At 53.7% G+C, this 18,209-nt stretch overlaps 1 protein-coding gene across 1 annotated transcript; it reads right to left on the reverse strand.

Moving 5' to 3' along the window:
- Positions 1–222: 222 nt before the first annotated feature.
- Positions 223–12,841, reverse strand: LOC144509881 (proteasome subunit beta type-7-like). The gene is made up of 8 exons (XM_078238818.1): positions 12,719–12,841; positions 10,576–10,669; positions 9,935–10,032; positions 7,550–7,690; positions 4,697–4,812; positions 3,539–3,597; positions 1,330–1,481; positions 223–659 (listed from the first exon to the last, which is right to left on the reverse strand). The coding sequence occupies exons 1-8, from the start codon at positions 12,781–12,783 to the stop codon at positions 548–550; spliced, it is 837 nt and encodes a 278-aa protein (XP_078094944.1). The 5' UTR covers positions 12,784–12,841; the 3' UTR covers positions 223–547.
- Between the last annotated feature and the right edge of the window lie 5,368 nt (positions 12,842–18,209).

Raw genomic sequence — 18,209 nt, forward strand, 5'->3', positions numbered from 1 at the left:
CCACCCTGTTTTGAAACAATCTTCTCGTGGTTATTTTTAATAAACATCTGGCGCTGTTGGAAAATATGTAAATGTTTTCTGGTACTTAATAAGCAAATCACCACTTATTAAAGATTAATGAAGCATTGCGGAATGTTATATCTCTACTTCAGTTATCAATAAAAAATGTATGTTTTGCAAACACGTGGTTCTCCTCAAATACAAATGAGACAGATATTACCATTCACTGCATCTGCCCCTCCTATCCCGGGGGGTTTATTTATTTTTGGAAACTAAATTGTACAATTCACATACCGGGTGCAGTGTGTTTGGGATGTAATCTACCAGGATACAATGTGTTTGGGATGTAATCTACCAGGATACAATGTGTTTGGGATGTAATCTACCAGGATACAATGTGTTTGGGATGTAATCTACCAGGATACAATGTGTTCGCAATCCCAGGGCAGGACTCCACTATCAGTTGCAACATCCTTTTGTTTCCGACAGGACTTGCTGATCTCGATCTCCCTCTCCCGATCCTGCAGAGATGATGGGATCCTCCTTGTTACTCAGTGTCCATCCTCTGTACAACCTCCTCCACCAGCTCCATCGACAATGGAGTGACTGTTTCCTTCAGCACAGCAGTGGTGCCCTTCTTGTAGCGATACTGACCCTCCCTGCAGGAAACAACAGCGGAAATTAACGGGGTTGGGGTGGAGTGGGGGTGAATGGCAGTGCAGCAGAGGAGGGGGAGTGGTTGGGGGGGTGTGGAGTCACAGAATGATGCAGCACAGAAAGAGACCATTTCCCTCACAGTGTGTGCACTGACTATTGGTTACTACCATTCCCACTGCACTTTCCCCGGAGCCCTGCACAAGTTCCCCTTTCAAGTATTTATCCACTTTCAGATGGTGCATTCCCCATCATAACATGTTTGTGTATAAAAGATTCTCCTCATCTCTTTCGCCAATAATTCTAAATCCGTGCCCTCTGGTTATCAACCAGTTCCTTCCAGCCTACTCTAACAAAACTTTCATAATTTTAAATAACTTCATATTATTAAATCTATTATTGTTAAATCTCCTCTTAATCTGATCTCCTCAAAAGGGAAGTGCCCTGGTTTCTCTAATCCCTCACGCGCAGTCTGAAAAGCTCCAACCCTGGGACTGTTTGACAAAATCTCCTCTGACCTTTTCTAAGCTTCTCTTCCTGGAGTGTGCTCCCAGACTTGGACACAGGACTCTACGTGGGGCCTAACCTGTGTTGATTAGCATTTGTATTCTGTGCCACTGTTCCCCATGATGTCCCTGTCCTCCTGATGAGTTACCCTGCAAGCAGGCTACTTACTTTACGCCCTTCTTGTTGGGGGTGTCAAAGCCACGAAGAAACTCGCTCTTGTCATTGGTGATGACGAGGAGGTCAACGTTACTCCCAGAGCCGAGGTCAGAGAATATTCCGGCTAGAATGGCCTCACGGACCAGCTGCTTGGCTTCTTCCTCCTGGAAATAAATAAGCAGCCTCAGACAGAATTGTGGCAGCTGAGATTCAAAGCAGTGCCCAGAGCTGGGGATCCAGGTCCAGGGCTGGAGTAACCCAGCGACCAGGCCTGGAGTAACCAAGGGCTTAGGCCTGCAGTAACCCAGGGCCCAGGCCTGGAGTAGCCAAAGGCCCAGGCCTGGAGTAACCTAGGACCCAGGCCCGGAGCAACCCAGGGCCCAGGCCTGGAGTAACCCAGGGCTCAGGCCTGGACTAACCAAGGGCTTAGGCCTGGAGTAACCCAGAGCCCAGACCTGGACTAACCAAGGGCTCAGACCTAGACTAACCCAGGGCCTACGCTTGGACTAACCAAGGGCTCAGGCCTGGAGTAACCCAAGGCCAAAGCCTGGCCTAACCGAGGGCTCAGGCCTAGACTAACCAAGGGCTCAGGCCTGGAGTAACCCAGGGCCCAGGCCTGGGCTAACCAAGGGCTCAGGCCTGGAGTAACCAAGGGCCCAGGCCTGGAGTAACCAAGGGCCCAGGCCTGGAGTAACCAAGGGCCCAGGCCTGGAGTAACCAAGGGCCCAGGCCTGGAGTAACCTCGGGCCCTGGCCTGGAGTAACCAAGGGCCCAGGCCTGGAGTAACCAAGGGCCCTGGCCTGGAGTAACCAAGGGCCCAGGCCTGGAGTAACCAAGGGCCCAGGCCTGGAGTAACCAAGGGTCCAGGCCTGGACTAATCAAGGGCTCAGGCCTGGACTAACCAAGGGCTGAGGTCTGGAGTAACCCAGAGCCCAGGCCTGGACTAACCAAGGGCTCAGGCCTGGACTAACCAAGGGCCCAGGCCTGGAGTAACCTCGGGCCCTGGCCTGGAGTAACCAAGGGCCCAGGCCTGGAGTAACCAAGGGCCCAGGCCTGGACTAACCCAGGGCTCAGAACAGCAGCAGGAGGGGGGAGGGGATGTGTGCTGCAAGGGGGGTGTAGGAGAGGGGAGGGGTGTGGGGGAGGGGACAGTGCTGCGAGGGGGGGGGGAGGGGGAGGTATTGTGAGGGGGGTGTGGGGGAGGGGAGGGGGTGTGAGGGGGAGCGGAGGGTGCTGTGAGGGGGAGGGTGCTGTGAGGGGGAGGGGAGGGTGTTGCGAGGGGGAGGGGAGGGTGCTGCGAGGGGGAGTGTGGGGAGGAGAGGGCGCTGCGAGGGGAGGAGGGGAAGGTGCTGTGAGGGTGGAAGGGGAGGGGAGGGTGCTGCGAGGGGGGTCTGGGGGAGGGGAGGGTGCTGTGAGGGGGGAGGGGAGGGTGCTGTGAGGGGGGAGGGTGCTGTGAGAGGGGAGGGGAGGGTGTGCATGGGGGGAGGGGAGGGGATGGTGCTGTGAGGGGGAGGGGAGGGGAGGGTGCTGCGTGGGGGGAGGGGAGGGGAGGGTGTGCATGCGGGGAGGGGAGGGTGCTGTGAGGGGGAGGGTGCTGCGTGGGGGGAGGGGAGGGGAGAGTGTGCGTGGGGGGAGGGGAGGGTGCTGTGAGGGGGAGGGTGCTGCGTGGGGGGAGGGGAGGGGAGGGTGTGCGTGGGGGGAGGGGAGGGTGCTGTGAGAGGGGAGGGGAGGGTGTGCATGGGGGGAGGGGAGGGGAGGGGATGGTGCTGTGAGGGGGAGGGGAGGGGAGGGGAGGGTGCTGCGTGGGGGGAGGGGAGGGGAGGGTGTGCGTGGGGGGAGGGGAGGGTGCTGTGAGGGGGAGGGGAGGGGAGGTTGCTGTGGGGGGGGAGGGTGCTGTGGGGGGTGGGGGGGGCGGAGATTGTAAATGTGTTGGTGTTCAGGGAAACAAGAATTCTGAATCCAGTTTTGGCTCATTTCACCAATGAGGAAGCAGCATTGAGTGGGCAGGAGAGGTGTTTTTCCGACAGATTTCTGGGAAATTATTGGAGTAAATCCCGTGTAAAATCATTCGAATGTTTCCTTTCAGAGAAAGGGCAAGAGAGAGAGAGAATTTGCAAACCAGAAACCACTGGCTAGTTTTGTTGGCCGGTGGTTCTCAGGGTGGGGGTGGGATGTTGGGGGAGGGGGTGACACAGTTTGCACCCGGGTCTCCTCACTTTACCTCCATGTTTGGTTTGAATCGATCCTCCAGTATCGCCATGGCAGCGGCTGAACCAGAACCTGTTGTACAGGAGACACTCATTAACACGGCTATAGGTTTACAACCCAAACACAGTCACAATTACTGCCTGAAAAGCCAGGTGGGCGATCGCCCCGACCGACCTCCAGACCTCCCTCAGGTGCTGACTCTCCCTGAGCTGCAGTCACAGAGCACCCAACATCCCCGAGCCAATCCTGAGTGAGCCAGGCTATTCGACCAGGGGAACAGGCTCCAGGAATACCCGCAAGGATTCACGTTTAAATGCCACGGGTGTTGCCTTGGTTGTAGGAAGGGGCGATGGGGGTAAATTGTTGTTTGACTGGCAGCCAGGAATCCTTCAATCGGGTGGTGAAGGGTTTGTTCACTTCTGATTGGAGGAGTAAGGCTGAGTGCCGGAAATATCGAAGTCCGGTGACCAATTGCGAGACACTCGGTGGCTACAGGGCACTGAGGTCAACTGAGTGAAACTGAGCTCAGAGCCGGACAGGGAACCTGCCTCCGCCAATCAGTCAGGCGGCCTAAATAATCTTTAAATTGTAGAATTGAGCAGCACAGAAAGAGGCCATTCTACCCATTGTGACTGTGATGGCTCTTTGGAAAGAGACACCCAACTGGGGTGGCATGGTAGTTTACCCTACTGCCTCACAGCACCAGAGATCCGGGTTCGATTCCCGGCTTGGGTCACTGTCTGTGTGGAGTCTGCACATTCTCCCCGTGTCTGCGTGGGTTTCCTCCGGGTGCTCCGTTTTCCTCCCACAGTCCAAAAGATATGCAGGTTGGGTTGATTGGCCATGCTAAATTCACCCTTACTGTCCCAAGATGTGTGGATTAGGGGGATTAGTTGGTTAAATGCATGGGGTTACAGGGATAGGGCGATGGTCCTGGGTGAGATGCTCTGTCGGGGAGTCGGTGCAGACTCGATGGGCCGAATGACCTCTTCCTGCACTGTGGCTATTCTTTAATTCTAGTTCAGCCAACCCGATTCCTTCCCCACAATTGCTGAAATGTTTTTCTTTTAAATCAGCTTCCCTTTTGACAGGAATTTTCTGGAATTCTTGTAACCAGCCCAAGTCCCGCTCGATAGTGGATGATTTAGACTGAGTATTAATGTCTCCTTACCCATGGCAACGTAGGGAAGTTTATCCGTCGATCCGTGAGGATACACTGCATACAGGTGGGGCCCTGTGCAGTCCACACCCCCGACTATCACTGATGCACTGATGTGTCCCTGGTACCTGAAGTGAGACAAGGGCGAAGTTGTGTTGAAATCAGGAAGGGATTAATTTTCACTGCGCTCATGGGGCACGAGCTGTTGTTGGGGGCAGGGCGGGTCAGTGGTCACAGATTCAGAATAAAGTCACTGGCCTTTCTAGCCCAGTAACACTGACAATGTCACCAAGGCCACCATTTTGAAAGGGGCCTCCTGCCAGGCATCCATGTCTTCTGCCTGATTCAGGCCTTTGCCCCCTTTTAATCTGGAACCAGGATCCCCCCGCAGAAATAAGACCCCCGTTGCTCTTTTCGGATGGAAATGGGCGAATCGTGTTCCATGCTGATTCCCAGCAATCACATTGTCAAAGGTCAATTATATGTTAGCCCGGAGTGGCAGGGGTGTCCCACACGCTCTCTTACCCAGTGCTGTGTATACGCTCTCTCACCCGGTGCTGTGTATACGCTCTCTCACCCGGTGCTGTGTATACGCTCTCTCACCCGGTGCTGTGTATACGCTCTCTCACCCGATGCTGTGTGTACACTCTCTCACCCAGTGCTGTGTACACTCTCTCACCTGGTGCTGTGTACACTCTCTCATCCGGTGCTGTGTCTATGCTCTCTCACCCAGTGCTGTGTACACTCTCTCACCTGGTGCTGTGTACACTCTCTCATCCGGTGCTGTGTCTATGCTCTCTCACCCAGTGCTGTGTACACTCTCTCACCCGGTGCTGTGTACGCTCTCTCACCCGATGCTGTGTATACACTCTCTCATCCAGTGCTGTGTATACGCTCTCTCACTCAGTGCTGTGTACACTCTCTCACCTGGTGCTGTGTGTACCATCTCTCACCCGGTGCTGTGTGTACGCTCTCCCACCCGGTGCTGTGTACACTCTCTCACCCGATGCTGTGTATACACTCTCTCATCCGGTGCTGTGTATACGCTCTCTCACCCGGTGCTGTGTACACTCTCTCACCTGGTGCTGTGTGTACCATCTCTCACCCGGTGCTGTGTATACGCTCTCTCACCTGGTGCTGTGTATACGCTCTCTCACCTGGTGCTGTGTATACGCTCTCCCACCCGGTGCTGTGTACACTCTCTCACCCGATGCTGTGAATACACTCTCTCGTCCGGTGCTGTGTATACGCTCTCTCACCCAGTGCTGTGTACACTCTCTCACCTGGTGCTGTGTGTACCATCTCTCACCCGGTGCTGTGTGTACGCTCTCCCACCCGGTGCTGTGTACACTCTCTTACCCGGTGCTGTGTACACTCTCTCACCTGGTGCTGTGTATATGCTCTCTTACCCGGTGCTGTGTATACGCTCTCTCACCCAGTGCTGTGTACACTCTCTCATTCGATGTTGTGTATATGCTCTCTCACCCGATGCTGTGTATACACTCTCTCATCCGGTGCTGTGTATACGCTCTCTCACCCAGTGCTGTGTACACTCTCTCACCTGGTGCTGTGTGTACCATCTCTCACCCGGTGCTGTGTGTACGCTCTCTCACCTGGTGCTGTGTATACGCTCTCCCACCCGGTGCTGTGTAGACTCTCTCACCCGGTGCTGTGTACACTCTCTCACCTGGTACTGTGTACACTCTCTCACCCGGTGCTGTGTACACTCTCTCACCTGGTGCTGTGTACACTCTCTCATCCGGTGCTGTGTACACTCTCTCACCCGGTGCTGTGTGTACCCTCTCTCACCCGGTGCTGTGTGCCACTCTCTCACCCGGTGCTGTGTGCCACCCTCTCTCACCCGGTGCTGTGTGCCACTCTCTCACCCGGTGCTGTGTGTACCCTCTCTCACCCGGTGCTGTGTGCCACTCTCTCACCCGGTGCTGTGTAGACTCCCTCACCCGGTGCTGTGTACACTCTCTCACCCGATGCTGTGTACACTCTCTCACCCGGTGCTATGTATACGCTCTCTCACCCGGTGCTGTGTATACGCTCTCTCACCCGGTGCTGTGTACACTCTCTCACCCGATGCTGTGTACACTCTCTCACCCGGTGCTATGTATACGCTCTCTCACCCGGTGCTGTGTATACGCTCTCTCACCCGGTGCTGTGTATACGCTCTCTCACCCGGTGCTGTGTACACTCTTTAACCTGGTGCTGTGTACACTCTCTCACCCGGTGCTGTGTACACTCTCTCACCCGGTGCTGTGTACACTCTCTCACCCGGTGCTGTGTACACTCTCTCACCCGGTGCTGTGTACACTCTCTCACCCGGTGCTGTGTACACTCTCTCACCCGGTGCTGTGTGCCACTCTCTCACCCGGTGCTGTGTAGACTCCCTCACCCGGTGCTGTGTACACTCTCTCACCCGATGCTGTGTACACTCTCTCACCCGGTGCTATGTATACGCTCTCTCACCCGGTGCTGTGTATACGCTCTCTCACCCGGTGCTGTGTACACTCTTTAACCTGGTGCTGTGTACACTCTCTCACCCGGTGCTGTGTACACTCTCTCACCCGGTGCTGTGTACACTCTCTCACCCGGTGCTGTGTACACTCTCTCACCCGGTGCTGTGTACACTCTCTCACCCGGTGCTGTGTACACTCTCTCACCCAGTGCTGTGTACACTCTCTCACCCGGTGCTGTGTACACTCTCTCACCCGGTGCTGTGTACACTCTCTCACCCGGTGCTGTGTACACTCTCTCACCCAGTGCTGTGTACACTCTCTCACCCGGTGCTGTGTACACTCTCTCACCCGGTGCTGTGTGCCACTCTCTCACCCGGTGCTGTGTACACTCTCTCACCTGAACAGCATCTGCTTCAGCATGCGGTTCACGATGGCAACGCGGGGTTTCCGTCCTGTCGACAGGCTGTGGAGTTGGATGTTTGAGGCCATCATCTGTGTCGTAACCTCAGCATCAGCAGCACAGCCTGCACCACAGCAACTGCACAGAGACACAGAGAGAGAAAGAGAGGCTTATTAACATAGGGAGAGCTTCCGAGGGGTTAATATCACACAGAGTGAGACAGAGAGTGAGAGCTTAGTATCACAGAGAGAGTGAGACAGAGAGTGAGGGGTTAATATCACACAGAGTGAGACAGAGAGTGAGGGGTTAATATCACACAGAGTGAGACAGAGAGTGAGAGCTTAGTATCACAGAGAGAGTGAGACAGAGAGTGAGGGGTTAATATCACACAGAGTGAGACAGAGGGCCCGATTGTACAATTGTGTCATGCCCGTTTTTGGGTGCAAAAACATGGTAAAGTCGGGAGTGAGGCCATTAACGCGATCCGCGCCTGCGTCTGCGCAGATTGCCACTTTACTGAAACCCGGGAATGGCGGCGATCCGCTTTGTGCCCAAAACGGGTGCAACGGCGATTTAAATGCATTTGTATGCATTTAAATTGAATTAATGAACTGCCCGCCCAACTTTATCAGCATTTCCCCCTTTACCACCGCGTTTGCCAATCCGGAACCGCGCCGTAATGGACCTGCTGAATAAAAGTCTGAATCGGGCGCTCCAGCTGCTGAAGAGCGCGTTCAGTGCTTCCAACGGCTCTCTGACTCGGGGAGGAGGGAGGTGGGTCAGATCATTCTCTGGTTGGGGGGGGAGTGAGCCAGATCGTTGTCTGGTGGGGGGGGAGGGAGGCGGGTAAGATGTATCTCTGGTGGAGGGGGGGGGGGTGGTGAGGCCCGATCGCTCACTGGTGTGGGGGGGGGGGGGGGGGTGTCAGATGGATCTCTGGTGGGGGGCAGGCAGGTCCACTGCCACTCTGCGGGCAACCGGTGGGGCGGGGTGGAGGGGAGGGGGGCAGGGGTGGTGATCGGTCTGGGTAGCAGGGGGGCGGATAATGGGGACAGTGATGTGTGGGTAGTTGGGGTGGTGGATAAGGGGGACACTGATGTGTGTGGGTAGTGGGGGGTGGATAAGGGGGACAGTGATGTGTGTGGGTAGGGGGGTGGATAAGGGGGACAGCGATGTGTGTGGGTAGTGGGGGGGTTGATAAGGGGGACAGTGATGTGTGTGGGTTGTGGGGGGGTGTTAAGGGGGACAGTGATGTGTGTGGGTTGTGGGGGGGGTGTTAAGGGGGACAGTGATGTGTGTGGGTAGTGGGGGGTGGATAAGGGGGAAAGTGATGTGTGTGGGTAGTGGGGGGGTGGATAAGGGGGACAGTGATGTGTGTGGGTAGTGGGGGGGTGGATAAGGGGGACAGTAATGTGTGTGGGTAGTGGGGGTGGTGGATAAGGGGGACAGTGATGTGTGTGGGTAGTGGGGGGGTGGATAAGGGGGACAGTGATGTGTGTGGGTAGTGGGGGGGTGGATAAGGGGGACAGTGATGTGTGTGGGTAGTGGGGGGGTGGATAAGGGGGACAGTGATGTGTGTGGGTAGTGGGGGGGTGGATAAGGGGGACAGTGATGTGTGTGGGTAGTGGGGGGGGTGGATAAGGGGGACAGTGATGTGTATGGGTAGTGGGGGGGGGGCGGGGTGGATATTGGGGAGAGTGATGTGTGTGGGGACCATGGCTCCCACTTTTCGCTCCCGTGCTGCTTTCTCCGCTCTCTGCGGCTCGGGAGCGATCTGACACGGGCGCGCTTTTTCAAATTTTTTCTAACTGTGCATGCGCAGTTCAGAGCTCCGATCGTTTCGGCCGCGCTAAGCCCCGCCCGCAGCGCGAATGGGACTGGCGATTTTTTTTCAGGCTGAGTGTGTATGGGGGCGCCTGATAACAGATTTCCAATTCGGATCTGAATTACCCCCAGATTCAGCACTTTGAATCAAAATGCTAAAATCGGGTCCAGAGAGTGAGAGCTTAATATCACAGAGAGTGAGACAGAGAGTGAGGGGTTAATCTCACAGAGAGTGAGACCTTAATATCACAGAGAGTGAGGGGTTAATATCAGAGAGATTGAGACAGAGAGTGAGGGGTTAATCTCACAGAGAGTGAGAGGTTAATATCACAGAGAGTGAGGGGTTAATACCACAGGGTGAGAGGGAGATTCAAAGTGTGCAGAGAGACACAGCTTGTGGTAAGGAGAGTGGTTTGTACATTTAATTATTAATACACTGTTTAAGTTAAAATCCAGGGAACGGATGTCAAATAGCAATGGGCCACCAGAGGGAGTGATTGAACAGGTATTGTGAGCCTGGACTGTGGGACAGAGACTGGCAATGAGGACAACACTTACTAGATGTTGGGAGCGATGTGGTGGATCTTGATACAGTTTTTATCAGCAACAACCATGCCTTCCGTAGCCCGGGTATCAGCCCCCAGAATCATCCCATCCTGCATAACACAGAAAACAGTCAGTCACCAAAAGAAGAGAAAGTTCATTTATTAGTGACAAGCAGGCTTGTATTAACGCTGCCTGTTCAGGAATATTGAGGGAGAATTTAGCGTGGCCAATGCACCTAACCAGCACATCTTTCAGTCTGTGGGGGGAAACCGGAGCACCCGGAGGAAACCCACGCAGACCCGGGGAGAATGTGCAAACTCCACACAGACAATGACCCAAGCCGGGAATCAAACCCGGGGGTCCCTGGCGCTGTGAGGCAGCAGTGCTAACCACTGTACCACCGATACGGGGAGCTCGCTATCAGAAACTGGTAAACTGGGTTGTGTGGAAAATGATATGTTAATTACTGCCTCCAGACTCACTGAGTTGAGTGCAATAAAAGATAAAACACGATATATTTGTTAATGCCCCTGTGATTTTTCTCTCTGGGTTATTGTTGACGGAGTTGTGTCCCTGTAATTAAACTTTAATTCATAGAGACTTCAAGGGAATTTTATAGGATTGGTAAACGTCAGTTGTTGGTGAGGATTTACCTTGAAGATGACGCCGGTAATAGTGGTCCCTGTCTTCTTTGCTTTCGGGGGTTTGTAACCCATTTGTTGCAATTCTCTCTCCAACGCTGCATTCCTGAAAGACATGGGGGAGGTTTGAGACGGAGACAGCAGAGAGTGAGGGAGAGAGGGAGCAGGTCAGGGGAGAGTTTGCTGACCTGTTCTGCAGTGCTCCAGCGAGTCGCACTCTCGCCTCGTGAATTCGAATCCCCGTTCAGTACTCAAGCTGAGCTAACACTCCTGAAGGGGTGGCATGCAGTCCGTTAATTGAGACGTTAAACTCAGCCCCTGTCTGTCCCCTCACGGGGCAGTAAGTGGCCCCACAGCACCACTTTGAAGGGGAGCAGGGGAGTTCTCCCCAGTTTCTTGGTCAATATTCATCCCCCAATCAACGTCACAAAAACAGACAATCTGGTCCTCATCTGGTTGTGGGATCTTGCTGTGTGAAAATTGGCTGCTGTGTTTCCTACACAACTGCAGTGACTGCACATTAAGAAGATGGAAATGACTTGGGAAGAACTTTGGAAGGTACCGAGGGTAAATTGAGACTTTTCTTTCTAATATTGGAAATGGCCGGGTTCTGAGAGGGTTAATATCTAACAAATGTTCACCTGCTGGGCAGTCTTCACTCTGAACCCTTGCTCTGTACTGAATGAATGAAGGGATCACTCAGTCAATGGGGGGTCACTGCTTATCACCGTGCTCCCCCCTTGCTGGGCAATATGACCAGTGGGGCAGTGCCAGAGGGAGGGGGGCACAGGATGGGATCCAGCTATAACCCAAACCCTACACAGTTGTATTAGCTGCAGGCACTCACTGTCAGTGCGTCAAAACTGTATCAGGGAGCAGTGAAGTGAAGGGGACCTGATGAGCTGTTCCTCCATGAGAGCCAGCACCCTCACAGGAGAGGATGAGAGGAGTGAGGGAGCGAAGGGGACCAGAGAGGCCTGTCCCCTTCACTCCATGGGGGTGATACAGTGGCATAGTAGTTAGCACTGCTGCCTCACAGCGCCAGGGACCCGGGTTCAATTCCGGCCTTGGGTCACTGCGTGGAGTTTGCACTTTCTCCCCGTGTCTGTGTGGGTTTCCTCCGGGTGCTCCGGTTTCCTCCCACAGTCCAAAGATGTGCAGGTTAGGTTGATTGGACGTGCTAAATTCCTTCTTAGTTTCAGGGGAAATTAACAGGGTAAATACATGGGGTTACGGGGTTAGGGTCTGGGTAAGATGAGTCAGTGTAGACTTGATGGACCGAATGGCCTGCTTCTGCACTGAAGGGATTCAATGTCTGTTCTAAGTGTGGGAGAGGAACAAAGGAGTGAAGGGATTGGGGCCAGAGGTGCAAGGGAGTGAAGGGGATGGGGTCAGAGGAGCGAGGGATTGAAGGGGATGGGGTCAGAGGAGCGAGGGATTGAAGGGGATGGGGTCAGAGGAGCGAGGGAGTGAAGGGGATGGGGTCAGAGGAGCGAGGGATTGAAGGGGATGGGGTCAGAGGAGCGAGGGATTGAAGGGGATGGGGTCAGAGGAGCGAGGGAGTGAAGGGGATGGGGTCAGAGGAGCGAGGGAGTGAAGGGGATGGGGTCAGAGGAGCGAGGGATTGAAGGGGATGGGAGGAGAGGGTGGAGTGTGAGGAGAGGGAAAGGGGAGGAGTTGGAAGGGGGGGTCCTCAGTAGGGACTGGGAATTCCCACTTCCTCACGCTGTAAATGAGAGAGGAGCAAACTCCACATCACAAAGCATTCCTTTTCTATTTGATTCTGTCAGTTTGGGAGGATATTCCTGAAGTTGATCACAATCTGGACAAAACAGCCGCATGCTGAATCTGCTAGTCATTCAGGAAATGTCTTACTTTCAGTTTCCATCTGCCAAGAATTGTTTAAAATATATCCCAGCCCGGGGATATCACAGCTCCCTAAAGCCAGCCAGACAGTCTGGGGGGGGGGAGGGGACAGAGCTCTCCCCTGAGACTCTCTGCCAACATCAATGCTGATCGCAGGGCAGGGGCTGGGCACCAGAAGGCTGCCATCACGGAAGTGTTTCTAAAAGCCCTGCCCAGCTTCAATCTTTACTCTTTGGACATTATTCAGGGATTTAATTCCCCTCTTCCCATCCCCTCTCCCCCTGCTCACCTGCTGCAGTTCTCGAAGCTGAATCCCCCCGCCGGGGTGCTCAGGAATCTCTCACACTTCAACATGTCGACCTGACAAACTGGCCTCTCCTCTCCAGCTCACTTACTTTCACTTTCAGAAGGTATTGAGTAAAAGCCCATGTGATTACGGGGAGGCAGATTGAACAAAATTGGTTTTCAAACCAGAGTAAGGTCAAAATTCAAAGATGCACCCAAAAATGTGAACTAATTCCCCTCCCTCACTGCCCTGGGGGTCCAGTGACCCTCACAATACACATCACTGAGTTGGAGTGGATTTGGCTTGTGGAAGCGCTGAGGTTATGTGGGGAATAGTGAAGCGGGCCACAGAATGAAGACCAGCCTTTCTGGGAGCAAAGCGACAGGCAGAGCTGACCAGGTTACACTGAGGCTCTCACTGTGTGATCAGTGAGGATTGCTTAGCTGAAACTGTTCAGTCCCGACGTGTGTGCGCATGTGTCTGTACACCTGTATCTCTCTGAATGTGTGTCTTTGCCTGTTATCATACATGTGTCAGTCTGGGTGTCTATATCTGGGTGTGTGTGTCAGTCTGGGTGCTTGTGTGTGTGTCTATATCTGGGTGTGTGTGTCAGTCTGGGTGCCTGTGTGTGTGTCTATATCTGGGTGTGTGTGTCAGTCTGGGTGCTTGTGTGTGTGTCTATATCTGGGTGTGTGTGTCAGTCTGGGTGTCTATGTGTGAGTCTATGTCTGGGTGTGTGTGTCAGTCTGGGTGCCTGTGTGTGTGTCTATATCTGGGTGTGTGTGTCAGTCTGGGTGCTTGTGTGTGTGTCTATATCTGGGTGTGTGTGTCAGTCTAAGTGCCTGTGTGTGTGTATCAATGTCCGGAATGTGTGTGTGTGTCTATTTCAGGGTGTATGTATAATAAAACAAGATTTCAAATTTATTATCAAGATATTCCCACAATACAAAATTTATTCCACAATAACATTCCAATAAAAATATTTTATTTTAATTTCCTTTCAGAAAATTGAAACATCAGACTAAAAAAATCTTAGAGTGCCAAAACGACAAAGGAGGCCATTCAGCCCATCGTGGAAATGCCAACCCTTTGGTTGAACTATCCAATTAGTCTCACTTGCTCTTTCCCCATTTATTTCCATAATTTTCCAGTATTAAAACACTTGTCTGCACAAATAATTACCTTGCAATTGAGAGTTTCAAATATTGAGACTATTCAATGGCACGGTTTGTAAATTCAGTCTGTCTCTGATCCAGCACTGTTACACAGTGACATTTTGGGTAGAAATACTGACATTCCTTTAAAGAAGCAACTACCCACAAGATACTAGAGTTTCACAGAAATTCAATATTATAGTGTAACAGATCGTTCCTCAAGGTGCTGACTCTCACTGGGGTTCAGCCCCTCTCCTCAAGGTGCTGACTGTCACTGGGGTTCAGCCCCTCTCTTCAAGGTGCTGACTCCCACTGGGGTTCAAGGTCACAGTTTCCAGTCTCTCTCCACTATCTCACACCCAAGTAACCTTTCCTCCTGTGTGAGTCTGAACAATCAGAGTTGACAGGTTATTCAACCATGGGAAGATTACAGCTCAGCCTGTTCTTGACCTCACCAGGCGTGAACACACACACATACACACACATGCATGCATGTACACTCAAACGCAAGCACACACACAGACACGCGAGTGTGCACACACACACGTACACACACGCATGTATGTACACTCAGATACACGTACACACAGGCACGCACACAGGGGCACACACACGGCCACACACACACATGTGCACAAACATGTCTGTGCACACACATACACACACCACAGTGACACACACATAAACCCTCCACCTGGAGTCACTGGATATTAATCAAGGTGCGGTGACCCTGGCTGAACTTTCACCTCACTAACTTATGGGAACTGAGGCCAACAGTTTAGCCAATGGGCTGCTCTGTCTGTGAGCCACTAACTGAACACAGGCCCTGGATCAGCCCAGCGGGCTTCCTGCTGTGTGGAATTCTCCACATTGGGAATTCCATCTCTCTCCTGCCTGTGGAGTCACACTTTCTCTCTCACACCAGATTGCAGCAATTGACATGACTGAGTTCTTACCTGAAGCAGAGTAACAATCAAATTCACATTAACCACTGAGTGACAATCAGTGACACTTGTCAACGTGACAAAACAGCACAAACACATTGTGATCAATGCTTTCTGAAATGTCCTCTCTCAATACTGAGACTCAGAGCCTGATTTTACCAAAACATAAACGGGCGCGAACTCGCGGTAAAGTCGGGCGTCGGGCCTTTAACACGATCTGCACCCGAATCCGAGCAGATCGCGGCTTTACCGACATCCGATTCGGGCGTGGGTCCGGCGCACGCCCGCATCGGGCGGCCCGACGATTTAAATGCATTTAAATCGACTTAATGAACCGCGCGCCCAACTCTACCGCCAAATCCCACTTTACCGTCTTCTGGTCCGATCCGCGTCCGCGCTGTTACTGAGCTGCCGAATAAAAGTCCGGAGTCGCCGCTGCAGCCTCCGAAGAACGGGGTCAGAGACTGCAACGGCTCTCTGCCCCAGGTCATCCTCTGGTCGGGGGCGGGGGGGAGGGGGTGTGACGTATCATCCTCTGGGGGGGGGGAGGAGAGGGGGTGTGACGTATCATCCTCTAGGGGGGGGGGAGGAGAGGGGGTGTGACGTATCATCCCTCTGGGGGGGGGAGGAGAGAGGGTGTGACGTCTCATCCTCTGGGGGAGGTGGGAGGAGGAGATGGGGTGTGACGTATTATCCTCTGGTCAGGGGGGGATCCGCTGCCTGTCTGCGGCCGATCCCTCCTCCCGGAGTGGATGTGCGGCCATGCCATCCCACAAAACCTTCGGGATGAAGCGATTCCTCGCTAAGAAGATGAAGCAGAACCGGCCGATTCCACAGTGGATCCGCATGAAAACCGGCAACAAGATCAGTACAGGTCCAAGAGGAGACACAGGAGAAGGACCAAGCTGGGCCTGTAAAGGGATAGACCATCACTGGTACACTACCAGCCACAGATTACTCTTCCCTGCAGGGGCAAGAGAGCGGGAGAGATGGCTGTGGCTGGTAGTGTACCAGTGATGGTCTATCCCTTTACAGGCCCAGCTTGGTCCTTCTCCAGTGTCTCCTCTTGGACCTGTACTGATCTTGTAGCCGGTTTTCATGCGGATCCACTGTGGAATCGGCCGGTTCTGCTTCATCTTCTTAGCGAGGAATCGCTTCATCCCGAAGGTTTTGTGGGATGGCATGGCCGCACATCCACTCCAGGAGGAGGGATCGGCCGCAGACAGGCAGCGGAACTCCCCCCCCCCGACCAGAGGATGATCTGGGTCCCGCCCCTCCTCCTCCCACACTGCCCCCCCCGCCCCCCCAAGGGATGATCGGTCACACCCACTCCCCTCCTGCCCCCCGCTCCCCCCCCCCCCCCCCCCCCCGCCCCCGACCAGAGGGTGATCGTCAGAGAGCCGCTCCCTCCGCTTTCTGTTTTTTCTTTCTTCCGCACCCGGGCGCTCTGTCAGATTTTTTTCGAACTGCGCTTGCGCAGTTCAGAGCTCCGATTGGTCCGCCAACGCTAAGCCCCGCCCACAGCGCGGATCGGGCCGGAGCCGGCAAAACGTGTACGGGCGCGCTGGAAAGAGGATTCCAGGCCGCGGATCTTTTTGACGCCCGGATTCGGCCCTGAGACTCAAAATGGTAAAATTCCCCCCTCAGAGCTGCCAGGGTCTCCACAGGGTCCTAGTGCCAGTTGGCACCACCAGATTGGCTGGGGTGTCCCAGGGCAGAGTCTCTGGAAGGGTGACGGTGGGCCCGTGGGGTCCCTCACCCCCTCTGCTTCATCCGAGCAGTCTCTGCAGCGGGTCCGGTGAAGCTGCCATCTTGCCCTGGCGGGCTGACAGGAAGCAGAGGGTCTGCCGCAGACACCGGGAGTAACCATCATTGTGATCTTGCAGAGGACGCCAAGCTGAGGGAGCGGACACTGGAAGGAGGAGAGCAGACAGGGGTTAGAGTTCAGATTTTACAACAACAATGTGTTTCAATCCTTTAAAATGTCCCTAGCACCATGATTCCTGTTCCACACTCACTGTATCTGCTCCCTCTCCCTCTCTCTCTGTCTCTCTCACTAACTTCCTGGCTAAAACTGCTGAAAATGAGGCTCAAAGCTGGAACTTTCCTGGCTCTGTGAATCTCCCCAAACAGTGTCACTGAAACAGATATTCTGCTTATTGTCAGAGTGTTTTTTGTGGGATCTTGCTGTGCATAAATTAGCTCAGTAAGAAGTTTCATAACACCAGGTTAATGTCCAACAGGTTTATTTGGTAGCACAAGGCACTGGCTTTCGGAGCGCTGCTCCTTCATCAGGTAAGTGGGAGTTCCATTCACCTGATGAAGGAGCAGCGCTCCGAAAGCTTGTGGCTTGTGCTACCAAATAAACCTGTTGGACATTAACCTGGTGTTGTTAAACTTCTTACTGTGTTTACACAAATTAGCTGCCAGATTTCCATGTTAAAATAAGGGCCACACCTTCAAAATTATTTCATTGGTTGTAAAGCACTGTGGAGTAGCCTATGGATGTAGAAGGTGCTACATAAATGTAAGTCTTCCTTTCCAGTATTACACTCACTCACAGCCAAACCCAGTGATCTCTCAAACCTCTTCCTTTTTCATGTTAATAAACGGTGGGTATCTTCATAGAACTCTACAGTGCAGAAAGAGGCCATTCAGCCCATCGAGCCTGCAACCACGACAATCCCACCCAGCCCCTATCCCCGTGACCCCGTGTATTTACCCTGCTAACCCCCCCTGACACTAAGGGGCAATTTAGCATGGCCGATCCACCTAACCTGCACATCTTTGGATTGTGGGAGGAAACCGGAGCACCCGGAGGAAACCCACGCGGACACGGGGAGAACATGCAAACTCTACACAGACAGTGACCCGAGACTGGAATTGAACCCGGGTCCCTGGCGCTGTGAGGCAGCAGTGCTAACCACTGGGCCACCGTGATAGCTAACAACAGCTTAGCTTTCAGAAATGCTTGAGTCAGACCCTGAGCCGTCACCCCGAGGAGCAGCAAAGACTCACCCAACCAGTGCTGCTTCTTCAGCAAGCTCACAGACATCTCCAGGGTCTCGACTCTCTCCACTTTGCCCTTCCCCTGGTCTTTGTGAAACTCTCTCTGCAGCGACCCCTTCAGCTGCAGGAAGCTCCAGTTTATTCGATCTCTCCATCCCTTCACCACCATCTGTTCCATCAGCTGCTGAAAACACACAGAGAGAATCATTGAATCATCAATCGGCACAAACTCTCACACTCCGCTCTGTCGCTGCCTCATTCCAAAAGGAAGGCTCTGAAATGCTAACACTGAGAAATCGCTGTGTCCCCCCCCAGCACCCCCCCCCCCCACACACTCCACCACCCCCCCCCCCCCCCCCACACACTCCACCCCCCCCGCACCCCCCA

The sequence above is a fragment of the Mustelus asterias genome, chromosome 22 (assembly GCF_964213995.1).
Source record: "Mustelus asterias chromosome 22, sMusAst1.hap1.1, whole genome shotgun sequence".
NCBI lineage: Eukaryota > Metazoa > Chordata > Chondrichthyes > Carcharhiniformes > Triakidae > Mustelus > Mustelus asterias.

Bases quoted from the DNA above. Each gene is read 5' to 3' on its own strand.
- LOC144509881 (XM_078238818.1), bottom strand. From the start codon at position 12,783: ATGTTGAAGTGTGAGAGATTCCTGAGCACCCCGGCGGGGGGATTCAGC. The intron at 10,033-10,575 runs GTAAATCCTCAC...TGTGTTATGCAG, and splicing joins TTACCGGCGTCATCTTCAAG to GATGGGATGATTCTGGGGGC. The intron at 7,691-9,934 runs GTAAGTGTTGTC...GTCTCTGTGCAG, and splicing joins CACATCGCTCCCAACATCTA to TTGCTGTGGTGCAGGCTGTG.